The sequence below is a fragment of the Athene noctua genome, chromosome 21 (genome assembly GCF_965140245.1).
Source record: "Athene noctua chromosome 21, bAthNoc1.hap1.1, whole genome shotgun sequence".
NCBI classification, from domain to species: Eukaryota; Metazoa; Chordata; class Aves; order Strigiformes; family Strigidae; genus Athene; species Athene noctua.
Window position 1 is genome coordinate 6074085 of NC_134057.1, and position 19009 is coordinate 6093093.

At 39.1% G+C, this 19009-nt stretch overlaps 1 protein-coding gene across 3 annotated transcripts in view; it reads left to right on the forward strand.

Annotated features, from left to right (window-relative positions):
* The window catches only part of CTNNA3 (catenin alpha 3), a 480821-nt gene that overhangs the window by 35832 nt on the left and 425980 nt on the right, over positions 1 to 19009 (forward strand). For all 3 annotated transcript variants that reach the window (XM_074924433.1, XM_074924432.1, XM_074924434.1), the window contains exon 5: positions 5954 to 6073. In XM_074924433.1, the coding sequence (XP_074780534.1) occupies positions 5954 to 6073 (120 nt within the window). The remainder of the gene's footprint in view (positions 1 to 5953; positions 6074 to 19009) is intronic.

The following is a 19009-nucleotide window of genomic DNA, read 5'->3' on the forward strand; positions in this document are numbered from 1 at the left end:
ATTTTTTTATTGTCTTTTACAGCAGTAGCCAGATTAAGTTCTACCTTTTTCCCACCTTCCCTTTGGTGTGCATGAGTCATTCATGACAAGAGAAATCTCTGAAAATAAGGAGTGTTAACAAGATGACAGGAGTCTTTGGGAGAGGATTTGGCTTCTCCTTTGGTTCATACTCATGTTTATTTTCTCATCAGCCAGCAGAAATGGATTCTTGGTCAGTATATGATACACGGGATGCAGTTGTTTGTAATCAGGGCTACAGTGTTTCTCGCTGCGCTCTGCAAATTCTGTGGCAGTCTCTAATGTGCAATAAATGACAGAGCAGGTCCTAAAGAATTACTTTTAAAACTTGGGCTTTTGAAAGTGAACATCCCTTTGAGTGCAACAGGAACCTGGATCCACTTCTCTTCTTGGTATAGTGGCTTCCTGACTGCTGCTTCATAATTCCCTAATGACTCGTGGGTTTACAACCCCTAGGACTTCCCTTGAAACAGCCATATTCGTAATGACTCTCTTCTAACAAGCTGTTGCTAAGGAACAGACTCCCCAGTGGCAGCACTTCTGTTTATATAATATCTGGTTTTGGTCTTAGCATGGGAACCACTGAAAAAAAGAGCATTATCCTTTTCTTGCTAGTCAGAAATATGGCTTTGAAGGGACCCTAACAGGCCAGCTTCAGGTTCTACTGCTGCAGAATTTCTTTGAAGGGAGCAAGTCTGAAGGCTCCTGAATTTGTTTTACCAGAGAACAAGAAACTGAAATGGGATATAGTGATTGTATTTCCAAGAGAAAAACACAATTGCTGCATTAAAAACGCACTTAAATGAAAAGATTTCAAACCAAATCCAATCCTTAAATTTTGCAGTATGGAGCCTTCCCTTCAGTCTTATTTCTAGTGCAGTACCTCTCAGCAGATTCTTGTCTGCAATAGACTCTTCAATGTTGTCTTTATATGCATTGAAAACTTTTCTTTGCTGTCATAGCTAAGACTTAAGTGTGGGTCAGCTCCCTCAGGAATTTCTACTTACCAGGAATTTCCTAGTTTTGCTTCTGCTGCAGTCACCCTGTCTGCAGTTTCACTTTTTCCCGTCTTACCCAGTATCCTAGAAGGGTCTCCATGAGCAAAGCGTGCTTGGTAGAGTTGAGAGAGGTTTATTTCCATTTCTTCCATAGTATCTGCATGCTTTAGCGTGCAGTAGGAGCAGGCCCTCACCCTTAGTGGTGGCAGGACAGATAAATATGCAGCCTTCCTTCCTACTGCTCAGCCACTGCCTTTTTAATAGATTCCTGTGTCACAATAGCAAAGAAAAATCACGCCCATCTACTGCACTCAAAAAAAAAAAAAAGAAAAAAGAAAAAACAATAGGAGGGAATAGGTTGCCCTCTTAAAACTCCTGCCTGGGGGGGGAGTGAGTTTTGACATCTCTTGAAAACTGTGCATGTAGGGGTGGGTAGACAGAACTGGGAAGAGGGGATATAAATCTTTTTATTATGAATTTGGACAAAGAGTTAAGGAAAAGGTTCCTAAAGCTGGGAAAAGCTGCCTTAGACAACAGTGGTATGTTGTTATATCCTTGAGATGATGAGAGAGAATGTAAGCAGCGACCCGTCAGCTACACAAACCAGGAGAAAATAGTGATGAAAGCAAATTTACCTGGACTCCCTTCATCCTAAGCTTTATACAAACTGTTTGCACAACATAAGGGAGGGGGAGTGAAAGAAGTAGGGCTTATTTTAAACAGATTAGGCTTTCTTTAAGTAAGATGGAATTTTTCTAGTATGATTTTAGCACACATAGTAGGAAAGTTGTGAGATAAATTCCAGATGAAGTGAGTTGTAAGCATAAAGCTTGGGGGGATCTATGATACAACGGTGGTTTGTAGCATCAGTTAACATGGAATGCATGAAGTTGCCCCAAGTACAACCGAGTTTGAAAAATCTGTGTTGTGTCTGGTGACGAAGCTTGAAAATTATTTTGGGAAAGTTAGAAGGTGGGATATTAGAAAAGCAGACAGCTATTTAAAATTATTAGTTGGACTGTGTAAATGCCTGCATGCTCCAATCAGTGATTAGAACTCCATTGCAGTAGACTCTCTTTGAATTTATCAGGAAAAAAATAACATTGCTAAATTGTTTCCTTCTGAGTAGTTATTACTGTGTTTTGCTTCTACAGCAGCACTTACTTAACACTGAAGTGCAGTGCTTATAAGAGAATAATATGAAAGGGACGCTCTGAAATTTCCTTCTTTTGAGCACTAATCTTGGAAGGCAAATTCTAGGTTGGTAAAATAACCTTGGAAAATCAGTTTCTCTTGGCAGATTATTTATTGGTAGTATAGTAATGAAGTCAGTGTAGTGTAGAATAGCTTGTCTGATCAATGATTATTTGTATCTCAAGCATGCACAGATCATTCTGATTTAGAGAAATGTATTTTATAACTCACTCTTGCTTTGGGAGGTAGAAATGCATGCAAAACAAAGTATCTGCTTTATCGTCAAAATGCATGTCTTCAGACCTTCTTAAAATGGGAGCAAAATAATCTGATACTTTCTGAACGGAAAAAGCTGTGTGACCTACTCTCCGTAAGCCTCTCCAAAGAGGCATGTTGCCCATTTCATTACAGCAAAATATTGGGAGAGCACCTATTTTCTTGTAAGTATGTGTGTTCAGTAATTGGAATTTAAGAAAGCTTTTGATTTTTTTTTTTTTTTCCCAACTGTATCTCCTGGTGATTTAGCATATTTAGTATAATTTAGTCTTTTAAAGAAGCAGTATGTTAATGCAACAGGAAGGTATTTTTTTAATGAACAGCTTCCTTATGTCAGAATGGAAATAAAATTTGCTTCTCGTCCTTAATTCAACTCCTATTAATCCATATGAAAAGAAAGATAAATACTTCACAAAGGGAAGAAAGTAGTTTAGTGCTACTTTGCTGTCCAGCACAGTGAAGATGATAACACTGATATTCTGAAAAACAAATACTGTCACTTCTGCAGCTCTAGACAAACAGAAAAGAGCCATTTCTCCTTATTCTCGAATAACACACTGGCTTTTTGCAGCACTGGCCCTAGGTCTGAACCAAGTATGCAGGAGACCAAGATCTGCCCAAGGGTAGGGAGGCTGCAGAGAGACCTGGGCAGGCTGGAGCGATGGGCTGAGCCCAACTGGGGGAGTTTCACTGAGGGCAAATGCCGGGGGCTGCCCTTGGGCCACAACAACCCCCAGCAGGGCTACAGGCCTGGGGAGGAGTGGCTGGAGAGCTGTCAGTCAGAGAGGGACCTGGGGGGTGATTGACAGCGGCTGAAGAGGAGCCAGCAGTGTGCCCAGGGGGCCAAGAAGGCCGATGGCATCCTGGCTTGTGTCAGCACTGGCGTGGCCAGCAGGGACAGGGAAGGGATCTGAGCCCTGGGCTCGGCACTGGTGAGGCCGCCCCTCGCTGAGTGGGTTCAGTTTTGGGCCCCTCACCCCAAAAAGGCCATTGAATGACTCGAGCGTGGCCAGAGAAGGGCAACGGAGCTGGGGCAGGGTCTGGAGCACAGGTCTGCTGGGGAGCGGCTGGGGGAACTGGGGGGGTTTAGTCTGGAGAAGAGGAGGCTGAGGGGAGACCTCCTGGCCCTCTGCAACTCCCTGCCAGGAGGGTGCAGAGAGCTGGGGATGAGCCTCTTTAGCCTAGTAGTAAATGACAGGACAAGAGGGAATGGCCTCAAGTTGTGCCAGGGGAAGTTTAGACTAGATGTCAGGGAGTATTTCTTTGCAGAAGGGGCTGTTGGGCGTTGGAATGGGCTGCCCAGGGAAGTGGTGGAGTCCCCTCCCTGGAGGGGTTGAAGAGTCGGGTCGATTTAGTGCTTAAGGATCTGCTGTAGTTGGGAACTGCCAGTGCTAGGTGATCGGTTGGACTAGATGATCTCCAAGGCCCTTTCCAACCTAGATGATTCTGTGATTCTATAAAGGATGTGCAGCAGGACATTTGATTATGTCAGCCTTATAACTTAGCTAGACTCCAGGAAAATTACATTAAAGGTATGTGGTTTGTCAAATAGCATCATTTACACACTAAAGAAGCAGTATCTGCTGCCTCCCATACCTCTGTTTATATGGAGATTGTAAGGTTATTACCAGGAATAAGACTTTGTACTCCATATTTAATGATGTTTCCTCCCATATCTCTGAATTGTAAGCAGTGAAGTACTTTGCAGTGCATCTTCATAGTCTTGTATTTTTGTGGCCTGGCGTCCTGTTTAGCTGACAAGTCATTAATTTTCATGGACCACATTGAGGTTCCCAGGGATTCAAGGGAACCCCATTAAACTTGGAGAGAAATTTGCTCACCTCAGAACAAACAAGCTCAAACTTGTCTAGTGCAGAAACTATTTCCTTGGGATTCCATAAAGGATGCTCTGAAGTGTAGCTGCAAAGCTATATTATCAAAATGTAGTAATTAAACTAGACTTTAAAAATCAGGCATCACTGCCTTTAATATCATTACTTACTCCACAAATACTCATATTATGAATCAGTTTGCAACAGCTGAACATGGTAGCAACAGTGAAGAGTGTTCAGTGAACAGAACCTTAACCTTTTACAGAAGGATGCAGAGTTAAGCTACATGAAGAAACTTCAAAATCTTTATTAAATTGGATAAATTAATTTGAAAGATCAAGCACAGAAAATTTTAACTTAAGTAGTATCAACATTTTAGTATGATTTCCTGTTTAAATATTATGCAACCACTCTGTTTATGCCTCAGCTTCTTCTCTTTGAACTCACTGCCTCATTTCCATTACATATGACGGAAGAGCAGATGTTCCAAAGTTCCTGAAAACAGGTAGATGGATAGCAGAGAAAAAAACAAAAAGGCTACATCACGAGCTAGCAAAGACACCAGAGGATGCTCAGTCCTTATCAAGAGCTTTACTGCAGAAGTTTTCCAGAATGGACTGGGAAGCAGTCCATTTGTTTTGGTCTTTTGCCTCATTCCCTGGACATCAGCACCACATGCAAGCTTATAGTAGGTACTTCATCTACAGGGCCTGTAACTGTAGTAAGCTAAGTCAGTGTTTTGGATGCATTTAGAAGACAGATAGTTTTTCCTGATTATATCAGTGTAAATAAATGTTTAGAGACTTGGTTCTGGTGGTAATCACTGTGATAACACAATATTTCTGAACTACTTCCAGCTTTACAGCTGTCACATACTTGTGAGGTGAAGAAGACTATTTACAGATGGGGAAAAAGTCACAGGAGAAGGTTATTGATTTCTTGAAGGTAGCAAGGAAGCTGTACCTCCTGCTCTCCCTTTGCACAAATCTTAGCCTTGCTGTTACAGTTCCCTACAGCTGAGCTGGTATTGTTCTTCTCTCTGAAAAATACCCATACTATTTTTAATAATAGTGTATGCATGAAAGAAGTTTTAAATTTAAAAGTAAGATCTGTAATGAAGTATAATTAACATTGTCACAGCTTTCACACAGAACGGGAGCACATTGCCTATGGTGAGTATCCGGTCTTGCAAATTACTCTTAAGTAAATTAACTTGATAGGAGCACCTGTTCATATATAAGATGCTTGATGGAATGAGGAGTTCATGGCCTGTAAAAAGTTGCATATGCTTGTTATTAGTTTAAAAAGTTAAATCTATATGAATGTATTCCATCGTGTTATGTGGCATAGAAAACAAACTAACCTGTAGAGGTTGCGTTGATTGCTAGTGTTTTGTCTTATGAAAGTCTGACCTATGAATTTAGAGGATTTAATTTAATTAAATATATGTACTATGCTTTGAATTCTGGGATTGATTTCCAAACAAAATTGCAGGAATGTGTAGAAGGCAGTATACTCAAGAGGTGACACAGCTCCATAACATTAGTATTTAGTAGAATAAAATACAGCAACTGTGTGAATGATGGTGTGTTTTTTTTGTTTCTTTTCTTTTTTTTTTTTTTTTTACCATCACAGTTTCAAAGAACATTTGAATCTTTAAGAAATGTATCCAGTAAAGCTGATCTACAGAAAACCTACCAGAAGTTTCGAAAAGATCTGGAAAATCTCGATTATTTGGCATACAAACGTCAGCAGGTAGGAACATGGAGGCTTGGTAGGGAGGCATAGAATACTGGGCATAAACAAGATGGGTGGTAAAACCGGTGCGTTTGATGGAGATATTGTTCTATCAGCAGGGTTTCACGCTTGTGTAATGTCATCAGGTAAGCCTGGGTCACCTAGGAGGGGTGACAATTCTATTTAATGCATATGATGTTGTACTACATGGTTTTTGATTTCTCAACAGAGAGAAAGATAGGTAAAGCAAATAAATGAGACACAGCAGACTATTAAACTTTGCATTATATTTTTTTAATAAAAGTACTGTTTGGATTTTTTGACTTGAAAAATGAACTAAATCCACATAAGTTAACAGATTCAGATATTGACTGTGCATGCAAACCACTAATTTTTTCTTCTTTAGAAATTAATTTACAAGTCTAGGTTGCATAACACTTTGAAGTGTATGCGGTCTTTGACTCGTGCTTGCAAGGTCAAGGTCAAATTGTGTTAATGTGTATTTGATGTTACACATACTTTCTGTCACTTATGCATGGCTTCTGTGAAAATGTCAGCGCTCATAATAGGTCTTCACTTATTTTTTGTGTTCTTGGTAAAATAAAACTGCCTCTTTCAGAGCACACTGATGAAATACGCTAACATTTCCACCTGGGGGCTGTTTTGGTTTGTATTTTTCTGAATTCTGTCGCTTGGTGTCAGTGTTGTCACACGCTTCATTTGCTTGGGGGCGGGTCACTTACAGTTGTTTATATCAGATAATTGATTAGATAGTTAACAATTAGGAAAGGGCTCAGGGACAGATGGTATCTACACACATGAATATTTTATTCTTGAGATAGGGAGGTCAGGGAGCAATTGGCTTGAGTGAGTTTCAGTGTGGTGGGAGCTGTTATTCTGGTAGCGCTATAGCATAGTCCTTTCTGCCCTTTGACATGGGGCTGCCACCAACCAGAAAACAATGTTTTAACTGGCAACTGATGTGAGTTTATGTTATCTGATCTCATAATTATGTCAAACATAATAAATGTCACATCTGCAAGGGCTTGGAGAGTGTTTCTGAGCCAGGAAAGTGTAAATTGTGTAATTACTTCTCAGGCTATCATCACACTTTTATTGGGATAGCATTCCCTAGCCTGAATTCTCACTCTTGACTTTGCAAAATTTCCTGTTATTTCAAGTAATATATGTCTGGTTCTTTAGCAGACTTTGAATATGCTTCAATAACATACTTAATTTCACCTTGAGCAGGACATCTTTTCTCCTGTTTTTGGAACATTACAACTCTTCCCATTGCAGTACTTTGCACTTTTAAGCCATTTGGAGAATCTCAACATCTTTGTTTAATATCAGGCATGCATATATCTCCCCATGCGGTTTCTGTTCTATATTTAACTGTGTTGGCAGAAACTTTTGCATTTTGAGGTACTAAAGGTGTATTAGGTATTAAACCTCTTCCTGCTTTCAATCACAGAGCAGAAGATAGGCTGTTCTGTCTTCTGTGTCTTTCTTTCTTTCTAAAACATTAATCTTTCTAAAACATTATACAATGTTTCTAAATCTTTCTAAAACATTATACAATGCTGTTAAGAAAATAAACTAGGCAAAGTCTGAAATTCTGAGATTATTAAAAAAACCACCCCAAACAACCCCCAAACCGAAAACAAAGGAGGGAGACCAGAGATGTTCTCTGGGTCTTAGTTAATTCGCATTGTATACCTGATCAGTAGTTTTATGGTTTTCTTGAGTAGTATTTTACCTGGTTTTGACACTGAGATTTTCATCTCAATAGCATTTGCTGGAGAATCTGCAGTGAGGGATTTGAAAAGCTGCCACATCTATTTATTATAGAAGATACTTCGAGTTGTGTCGTGCTTTGAGAAGAAAGTGGTCCCTCTGTCAAAAGATTAAGATTTGGTTTGATTACTGTGACCTGGATTTGGGTTGAAGCTGTTGTGAATTTGTGATATTTGTATCTGTGTTTGTAGAGTGTGTGCATTTAATTGATAATGACTTATATGCTCTCTTATTAGACTAAGGGTATATTCATAGCCCCACTGGCAAAATGTTGAGTCACTACCATCTGTTTGGAGACAAACAATTGTATACAATATGAATATGAATCCATTCATGGTAAAATAAGTGTTTTATGTAGTCAAAGTAATGAATATTGCTTTTGAATGAAATATAGTTAACTGCTTCTGTCATTTTTTAGACATGAGACATGAAATGCAATATAGCAGTGTAATTCTTCAGTGGTGAAAGTTTACAGGACAGATGGAAAACTAAAACTGTGCTTTTTAAAGAATGTTTAAAATGACCCATGTTGACGCTGATTTATAAATATAGACCAGACTTCTATGAGTGGTAGAAGTATACAAGAGGCAAATATGTTTGGGATGATGGTTTATGTTATGTCATTTTTAATTGGCAGTTTTGAGAATGGGATAGAAGATCTTTGAGTTTTTAGACAGCCAGCAGACTGACAACAGAAATGTCTCTTTAAAATGGGCATTGAGGTCAAGAATTCAGTTCTGACTTTCATTATACAAAACCCCCACAGCCATTAGCATATGTTGGTCAAACTCAGAGCTTTCAGTTCCAATTTTGCGAATAGGCTGAGTGTTTGTACCAGCCAACATAGAACTGGTCAGTGTGGCGAAATTCTTTGAAAGATGGGAAGTTCTTGGACGCTAATGTTGTGAAGCTGAACTGTGTGGATGACATCTAGTACTGTGGGCAAGAAGCCTGAACGATGCTCTTTGCCATTCTTCTGTGTCCCAAACACAATATAGAGTATTGGATCGCACCTATATGCCAGGTCTAGTTATCGTTGCTGTACTGCTGCTGCCTGTGATTGAAACGCTGGGGTTTCAACCCCAGGCCCCAAATCAAGGTTGACATGTGGGTGATTCCCACAGCCCTTCCCAAAGGGAGGTGAGTTTCCCTTTAGGCTTCCCCCCAGGGTGGGGCGGCCTGGCAGACAGAGCCATTGGGTAAAGGAGCCCCAGGGGTCCCGCAGTCAGTAACCCAAGGTCAGGGGTCCCACCTGGGGATAACAGCTGGGACCCCTTGCAGGAAGGGGGGTGTCTGTCTGTGAGGGGGATGCCCTGGGCAGAGTTCCCTGCTGGGGAAGGACCTCCCGCCTCCCTGGGACTGGGCTCCAGTCAGCTCTGGCTTTTGTCAACGCGGGCTGTGCAGAGATTCAGGGTGTGGCTTCCTTGGTCTGATGTGTTTGGCTGGTTGACTCGGTTGTCTCCCGTCCCTTCTATGGGAGACTGCATGTCACCCTTTATCCCACCCATTGTTGGTCGTGCGGTGTCGTTGTTGGGGTCAGTGGGATTGATGTCGATTATGTATCATCTGACTGACTTGTTTGTACCCCCAGCGCTCACCCATGTACTGACCCTTTGGTATCAAATACAGTTTGGTTATTGGTTCATCTTTATGCTGGCTCTGTCCTTTATGCTAGGCCTAATAATTGGCAAAACAGTGATGAACTACCACCATATTCAAGTTTGCTGCCAAATATATTGCTGTGCATCAGAGCTTTCCTTCTTACTGTTGGTTAGTGGAATACACATTTCCATCTCTGTAGACTTGCCATACTTTTCTAAGAGAAATGGCTTATTAGCCAAGTTCGTTGAAAGTATGTTTAACTCAGGCCAGATGAAAATAAAATACAAACAAAATATTTATACTGAACTGTGGAACATAGGCTGACCCCTTGCAAATATTGATAAAGAATGCAGGTGAAGGCATGCATGGAAGAAAATGTTTTTTCTTCTTTCTTGTCCATGAGATAGCCTGGCAATTCCTTTGAATTAAAACAAGCTTTTAACTTCCTTGATACTGACTGTTGTCTCTGAAATTTGACTTCAAAATATCTCTGTGCCACAATAAGTAGTAAAACTGTTCTCCTGCTCTGTGACTTAATGGCATGTTTCTAATAAGAGTTAAGTAAGCTTTACACTGAGCATTGTTTAGCTTCAACCTAAATATTAACACATCTGCAATAGGAATATTTACAAGGGAAATGAGATAGGATGAAATTTGTGTTGACCCAGCGCTGAGGGATCTGGTGGAGTTGGGAACTGTCAGTGTGAGGTTAATGGTTGGACTGGATGATCTTCAAGGTCTTTTCCAGCGTAGATGATCCTATGATTCTGATTCTGTGAAATGGGAAAGCACTTTGGGATAAGAGGGGACTCAGTGAAAGATCCCACGCTCTTCTTTGGATACTGTAGTAGGTGCATGCTTCCTTTTTTCTTATATAGGACCTTGCTCCTATTGAAGGGAGGTTGTCCATGTATTGTTCAGCTGGAACAGTACTGGTTTAAGGCCATTCATTATAATGATCTTATTGTAAGGTCATTTCAGGAGTGTTGGGCAATAGCTACAATAAAAATGGAATTATAATCAAATTCAGTGGCATTTAGCACCTGTCAAACTGAAAAATTGTTGCTGCTGTTCTTAGTGTTAACAGTGCCTTTAGAATGCTTGTAGCAGTGTGGGCTGTAATTCAGACACCGGGTTTGCCTAGAAGTCTCCCACAATGTGGTAATCTAACAGTCGACAACAGAACTTTAGTATGGGAGCACACACGAAAGCAGTATCCTATTGTAAAGATATGCTAATTTGAGGTTTACTTGTTTGATTTTGATTGTATGCCTTCAAGGTAATTGTGTGTTAAAGGACTGAATCTATGTGAAACTGTTTTGGTTGTTCAATTATAAAATCTTTTCAGGATTGCTTCCTGATGATTGTTGTATTTAGAAATGTTTTAGGAAGTTGCATTAGAAACTGAAGGAGTTAAGGGCAGTATCAAGATGTTTATGGGGCACCCAGTAATTTACTTTGCTTGTGGAAACTAATGCTTCCAGGAGATGTAGCAGAGCCTAACCTGTTTTGTTTCAGAGCGGTTCACTGTTATCAGTACTGCAGTTGTCTTCATGATCATACAGATCAAGTTTGCATTTTAAAACTCTCAATTTTGGAATGAAGACTTGTTTGTAGAGACAAATGGTATTTCTATTTGTTAAGATGGAATAAGTGCGCTTTTATTCTCTACCTTTGATTGTTCACTTTGCTTTTTAAGATGGCATTGTGTTGATCATGAGTTTTGTTCACCAAGGTGCTCTACTCCAGAAACAGGAGCCAAGTTTACAAATGAGATTATCGCCTATGAACTGTCAGGTTTATTGTGTGACAGACACTTTAAAAAGGATGCTGAAAATTGGAGCGAGTTCAGGGTAGGGGTGAATTATTTGCTGTAAAAAAAATTAGAGTTATGATGGAAAAAACTTATGGAGCTCAGTCATTGGAGTTTATCTGGAAAAGGTTTTGGCTTGGAAATATCACAAACAGAGGTACTTAACTAAATCTTTATTCTTGTAAGCAGAAGTAAGCAGACAAGATCCAATGGGTGGAAGTCAGAAAAGTTCAAATCAGAAAATGAATGTTTTTGACAATTAACTGCTGAGGTGGTTTACTTAAGAGGTGCAGTACATTAATCATTGCTTGTAGCCTTTATATCCATAATCCATGCCTTTCTAAAAGACGTGCAGTAACTGAGATGCAAATCAAAGGGCAGGAATTATTATGGAAATTTTTAAGGCTTGTGCTATTCAATGAATTGGAATGAGAATTCATAATACTTTTTTAATAGACTTAAGAATGACAGTACATTTGGTTGTGTATTTGAGGGTAAAGGCAGAATTATGTGTTTTGAATTGCCATCCTGGATTAAGAAATGGGTGACTTTGTTTACTTTTATATTTACAACTCTGTCACTGTTGATTCTTCTGCAGGGTTGGATGTGTTGAGCTCTTGTTTAGGAATTTTCAAACAAGCCTAGCACTTCACTTTTGAGTAATTTTAAGAACATGTAGGCATTTGGTTCCCACAGGCTTTTCTGAAAATGCCTTCTTTCCTTCTTTAATATTTAGTCACACAATATAAATTATAAAATGAGAGTATAGGTTGTATTTCCAGTATTCTAGTTTATTATCTCTCCTTGACATAAGAACAACTATCTATCATGTTGCTGTTTAATGAAAATAATTGATTTCTGCATTCATTAAAAAAACCCCAGCAAATCAGTCTCAGTAGCTAAGTGAAAAATTATGACAATTCTGTTTCCAGCCACCTGACATTTCTTGGTAGTTCCATGATTAGAGCTCTGTCGTTTGGCCATTGCTTCTGGCAGCCCTGTGTATCTATATGGTTTGCTTAATGGGTGAAGAGGTTTTCCTTTCCCCTGCCCGCCTGAAAGTGCTGATATTCCTGATTTTTTTACTAGGTATTCAGGGTGGTAGGGTGGAAGAGTTTTGTACGCCCCATCAACTTTTCCACTGCATGCCCCACCTCAACTCTTCAATTGGATATGTCTGTCTGTAGTGCTAGTCTTGCATGATTTTAAGCTGCAATAGTTCGTATCTCTATGTGCACAATTCTTCTATCTGTGCATGGAATCCAACTTCTAAAAAAAGTTGTCTTTTCTATCTGAAGGAAGGAAAAATCAAATGACATGGACAGAAAAAAAAGGAGGTGTGGTAGAGATTTTCTTTAAAAAACTGTTTAGCAGCTTCTGTTTTAGTTTGGGTTTTTGTGTGTGTCTCATGATACAGAGATCTGGTGCTCACTGTGTGGCTGGAGGAAGGTTTTGCTGGTCTTATAGATACACTTTTTACTTGTAGAAATCTGATCACCAAAATTAGGTAAAGTAGACAAGAACCCTTAGGGTGCAAACCAGGAAATACAGTTTACATAGCTGGTCACATTTGCATCTTAGTGTTTGGTATTTGTGCTGTGGTTAATGCCAAAGACGCCTTGATGATGATGGCTTCAGAACCAGCCTGATGTTAGTCAGCGTGATGAGGGAGTAACAAGAAGTTGATTTTTAGTAAATAATTAAAAGTGTCACTATAAAGGGGTAATCTGATAAAAGTTATTAAAATTTCTGCTGGAAGTATGAACACTGACAAACTGAAGAGTAGGTGGGATTCCTCTTTTGGAACAATAAAGGTCTATCCAAAATTCGAAGAGGAATCATTTGCACTCAATTGCTTTTTCCATAGCTGTGATAAATGGATGAAATTTAAAGAAACAGGGAAGTGTGATTTTGTCAACCAAATGTAAAAGCAGAGAAGTAGTGACTCAAATGCTGCTGAAAATCCAGTCGTGAAGGTAAAAGTGTAATTGTCTTGCATGTCTTTGAAATATTCTCGTGTGAGCTAGTGTAAGGGTTTTGGAATCTGAAATGGAGAAAATTCTGGTTTAGCTTGCATCCAGAATGAGAATTATGAGAAATAATATGTTTTCCCCTTTCATATTGTTTGTGGAGGATGTAAGTATTTAGTATGTAGTCTTCAACCTCTGAGATATGAAGAGTCAAACTATTATCTGAGGTGCCCATGGCAAAAAGCCCTGAAAACTTTGATACTGTAAGGGAAATAAATAAAAGCAGGGAGAGAGGGGAGGAAGTTCTGAAACACTTATATATTTTTCAGGAATAAAACCAGTGGTGCTGTAAAGGGGTTGAGATGTGTGGGGTTTATTTAAACTTGCTTCTCACTTTCTTAAGAAAACAGAAGGGCACTTGTAGCTAGCCTGGCCCTTGAGCAGAGGGCTAAAAAGGCTTCCCTCCCAATCTTTCCAAAGCTCAGTCTGTTGCTGTTTCTATGACACCGAATCGCTGTTTACCTGCACCCAAGATGTCCTCAGTTTGGGTGAAAGATTCCGGTTTAGTCTTATCTCTGATAATTGTATCTAAAATGTCTTGAGAGCCAAGGATGGATGATACTTTAAGTTTAACCATGAAGTGCCCAGGTAATTTAAAATTAAAAAAAAAATACAAATTTGACTATAAGGGCGGGAAGGAAATGAGATCTTCAGCTAGGAAATAAATTACAGTAATGACTAAGTAACATTAAAAAGGTGTGACTTAAAAAGCTGTTAGAGAATTTTGAGTGTGTGCCATGGGGGACTTGCAAATGCCACTGATTTTGTACCTGAATATTTGGTATGGTACCATATACGTGTCCTATATGAATTTTAATGTGTGGGTATTTTATTTCAGTGGTATCTAGTGGCTCAGATTAAAACCCTATTTTTTCAGTAGCCTAGAAATTGATTATCTTTTTTTTTCCCCCAAAAATTAAATACACTGATACTTCAGATGACATGTTTAATCTAGGACAAAACCAGAATTTGTGGAACATAATGGAGTCAGAGTCTGTAGAGTCTACTTGCTGTTGCAACAATAAGTGATAATATGATAATTAGAGTATTCTGTTAGGCAGCAATGTCCTCTCAAGGAGCTGTGTTTATATACAGCAGGAGTAAGATGAGCCTTGAAAGGAATAAATAATTTGGGGTTAATAGCTTTTGATTTCCCAGGAGAGTTTATTATAAAAGAGAACAAAGTATTTGTCGAGTGTATTTTAACAGTTGACATCACTGATAAAGCAGAGTTAGGTAGTGTAACTGTCTCATGTTGATGCTAGATGAAGCTGTGCTGCATGGCTGAGCTCCTCCAGCCACTTTTTTTTTTTTTAAAAAAAAAACCCCAAACAAAAAACGCACAGTGATTGATTACCCTGACCTGATTTAATCAGCTGCTAATTACCTGTGTCATCCTAATGAATTCTTGTCCCACAATCCCTCAGTGCTAGTGGCAACACTAGTTTCTCTTTACTGCTTCCCATTTACTTGCCAATGTTGACTGAAAGGACTGGTTATCCCCTAGCCAGGCCAGTGCAGTTTGAAGAGAGTTTAGGTCTGCGCTAATCCCGACGGAGGGAGTAAGGAGTAGGATGGAAAGAAGAAAGTATGGTGAAAAAGGGAGGCAGATTTTCCGTGATGAACCAGGCAATGTTCCAGGTGATAGGTTAAAGTCGACACCTTTAATTTCATTCTGCTGCTCCTGCTCTCTGGCAATGCCTCACCGGGCGGTTAAGTACAGTGAAAAATGTTATTCCGCTGATAGCGTACTATTTTTTGAAGTAATAGTAGCTTTCAATTGGTCTTCGGGTCTAATCTATAGCAGTGTATGTTTGAATTGTTTAGCCCCAATCAAAGAGGTGGGAAAGCGTTTCTTTTGGATACAATCTGCTCTACAGCCAAGGGTGTCCTTGCTGAACGTTTTAACTAGAGTTTAATTTGTAACCCGCTAATGGTTCAGGGTGTGGCTATTGTAGTATTTTTGGGTTAGGCGATGTGATGAATAAAGCTGGATTTTGTGTAGCAGAGTAGAATTTTAATGATGGAGAAATGGTCCGATGAGAGACTACTGGAGGGCCACTTGCATACAAGCCAGTATTTGGACTGCTCTTTGGTTTATATCAGGAAAATACAGTGCAAATTTAGGATGAAGCAGAGATTCGAAGCAGAAACATTTCAGTGCTTGAAAGAGAAGCAAAGTGATTTAGAATTAATTTGGTTACATCTGTGAGCCTTATTCCTTCAGACTTTCCTAAGGCTAATTCAGCCTTTCCTATTGCTAACTTCAAAGTGGTATTGGATTTTCTTGAGCAGGGACTGTAAGATCCTAATGATTAGGCTTTTTAATGAAAAAGGTATTCTCCGAGCTCCTGAAGATGCAGTGACATTACCTAGATTTAGGTGCATATCTTGAGAATCTAGGATTAGAGAGTGGTTTGACAAAGTGACTACTTGCCCTTATTTCAGTGATAACTTTTCTGGCCTGAATAATTTGAGTTCCTCACACTTGCAGTGAAGAAAGAAATGAAGAGCCTCTGATATGGAGGAATAACTGTGAGTGGGACAGATACAGCGCTATAAAGTAGATTCTATGATTTAGCTGAGAATAGAGGTGAAATAATGAATCTGTGTATTAAAATGCACAAAGGAATAATTCTGTGCTGCAGAGCCTATACTCTCTGAAATGGCAGTCATTATCTGTGACATTTCTGGTATGGATAACTGCTGGAGTTGGTTGGATTTTTTTTAATTAAAAAATTGTTTGGGTATATATATATTTTTTTTTTAAGAGCATGAGACCCACAGGCTGACTGACTCCTACCCCAAAATAGTATTTGTTCCAAATTCAGATTAAAGTTCCTGTTCTATTTGATTTGTGAGGCTTAAACCAACACGGTCTAGTGAGTTATATTTGTAATTCTGGGTAATGTGTCTCTTCTCTTGACAAAGGTTTTTCAGAGTGCTTCATTTTTTGGTCCACTGCAAAATGGGAAAAATCTTGAAATCTCTGGGATGATTTTAGAATTACAAGGGGTCACCAATGATCCTGATGAACAAATACAGGAGAAATCAATACGTTGCTGCATTATGTCTAGTGATACAAAATATGTTAATTACTTTAAATGGATTTTTTAAAAATTGGATTGAAACCAACTAAAGACAAGATTCTTAGTACACTGGCCTGTTAGTTGTAAAGTCCTAACAGCACTGAAGTAATCACTGTGGTAGAATTCAGCCAGACACTGAGGGAAATTACATTCTTTGACCTTAAAGTTATAGAAGGCATAAATTCATACCTCCAGATGCTGATATCAAACAGGCACCTTTTGTTGTGGACTTTGGAAATCAACAAGTTCAAACTGTTTCAGCATGCTCTAATATTTTCGAAAACCACAACGAACTGCAAACCACTCCACTATCTTTTCTGGAAGATGCCTGGGTGTGCTTTCTTCTGATCATAGTCGTGGCAGTCTGAGTTCACCTGGGAGTTCCCGGGCGGTCAGTGTGTGTCTGCATTGTGGGGTATCACCTCGGGTTCTGGGCAGTTTCTGTAGCTGAAGAGACACCCCCTTTCCTGGAGAAAGATGAGATAACGCAATGTGGTGGCCGCAGGCTCCCGCTTAGCTCAGAACGCAGTGGTAATTGAAGGAGTGGTTCCTTACAGATAGGAGACTGTGCTGATGTTGTTGCAGCGAGGGACAGCTTGCTTGGCGGGGCATGCAGTGCATCAGGTGACTGACAGGAGTTTGTCTCTGGGCTGGTTAGCTGGGCTTCTCCGAGCCCCTTGGGCATGTCCGGAGGACACAGAGAATGAGACAGAAGCTGCGTTTCTGTATGGCTTCTCTTGTCCACTTTATGATCCACATCTGAACTGTAATCAGTGCAGATTTTATCATCTGCACATGATCGCCTCCTTACTCGTGAATTCTCTCCGTAACAGAGAACGAGTCATAAATTTTAAGAAAAATCCCTGGATGAGTTTATAGTCCCTAATAAGATAATTCCCATTTTGTCAGCCAAATAGCTTTGAAATATACAGTTTTTGAGAATGATTGGAAATGGTAAGAGAGCAGTGGTTTGAAAAACACATTTCAACTGGCCATACTTCAAATTTATATGAAATATTTTCAGATTAATGGAAGCTCCTTGGAATAGAGGATTACTTCTTAGTAAACATCTGTATTGAGGAAATAATCAAGGATCACGAATGATCCACTTTGCAGGGCATTTTTGTACCGTTCGGCATGATTCCAATTAATACTTTGTTTTGTCTGATGTCTCTGTCACAATCAGTATCGATAAATCCATATAAGCCAGGTGGTCTATGGAGACTGTTTTGAGAATTACCATATGAGGTTGTCTGTCTTCCATTTTATCTTATTGACGTCAGTACTTAGTTTCTATATTCTGAACTGACTTTATTTATACTGATTTAAATGTGAAGTAGTTTCAGGAAGTTAATAGTGTTATAAACTTACACCAATAGAACTAAGGTCAGAATCTATTCTAATTGGACAAGAGCAATTTCAGTAAATTAAATGTTTTAAAACTAAATTGCTTGCCTCTTACTTTGAGGCCTGACTTTGTCTGCTACCAACACACAATTCATGTGAATTGTGTTCAGAACAAACATTAAGAAGACACAGCAGTATTACTATTACTGTATAATTCACTTTGAGATAATGGAAAAACTTTTAAAAAATTGTCTTACTTTGGTGGCATGGGTAGACTTATTCCACAGATATTTTTCTGTGCAGAGAGTACCAAGATGCTGTGTGTATGTGTGTGCTTTGTGGTTTGTTGTTGTTGTTTTTTTTTTTTTTTTTTTTTTTTAATATCTGTAGTTGTAATTTCCTTTCCTTCCTGAATAGTTTTGTGTTCAGAAGAGACATTAAAGCATTCTACCTTTTGGAAGAGTCCAAAGAATAGTAAAATCAAGAAGGCTCTATAATTCCCCATGTTTTAACACTCCCAACTAAAATGAAAATTCTTTGAAATGTTCCAGGAGATAGCAAGCAAACTTTTTTTTTTTTTTTTTTCCCTTGTTTATCTTGTTTAGTCTTTCTTTTTCAGAAATAATGTTCTTCCTGAAATCTTTTGTGGTAATTTCCATTAATTATGCTTATTCCTGTTGCTGGGGAAGAATTTAGCAGCAGTAAGGTTTTCATTGGCTAATGAAGACTTAACCACTACAGCTGTGAGCACCACACATCTCTCTCCTTTGCAAATCAGTATGAACTTCATTAATTATATCCTGTACTTTAGGAATAGATAATAACCTACTAGAGAAAAGAATAAAATTTTCTGTGTGTTCAGGAGTGGTTAGGAGTGGGCTTAGCAACTGGGAAAAAAATGGACTCGATAGGTGAGCCTTAGTTGCTGTGTTTGTCCTGTTAATCTTTTCCTGTTTCCAGATACACAGGCAAAGTAAACTTATTGAAACCTGCAAGAATTTTGCAATAGAAAGGCATTGATACAGATGTTAAAAGAAAGAAAATCTCTATATGGTCACAGAGGAAGATATGTATTACTTGAATTGTTGTGAACTGCTCATGGATATAAGAGAAGTGAGTAGTAGCATCAGTGAATCCAAGAGACATGGGAAGAGAGAGCAAAAAAAAAAGATTGAAAGTACAAAGAGGAGACAAAGTACAGCCTCGGAATTGATCACAGTCCTTGTTCATGGTTGTTTTTCCTTCTAAATATTCTGACCAATAAATTTGATCTTTA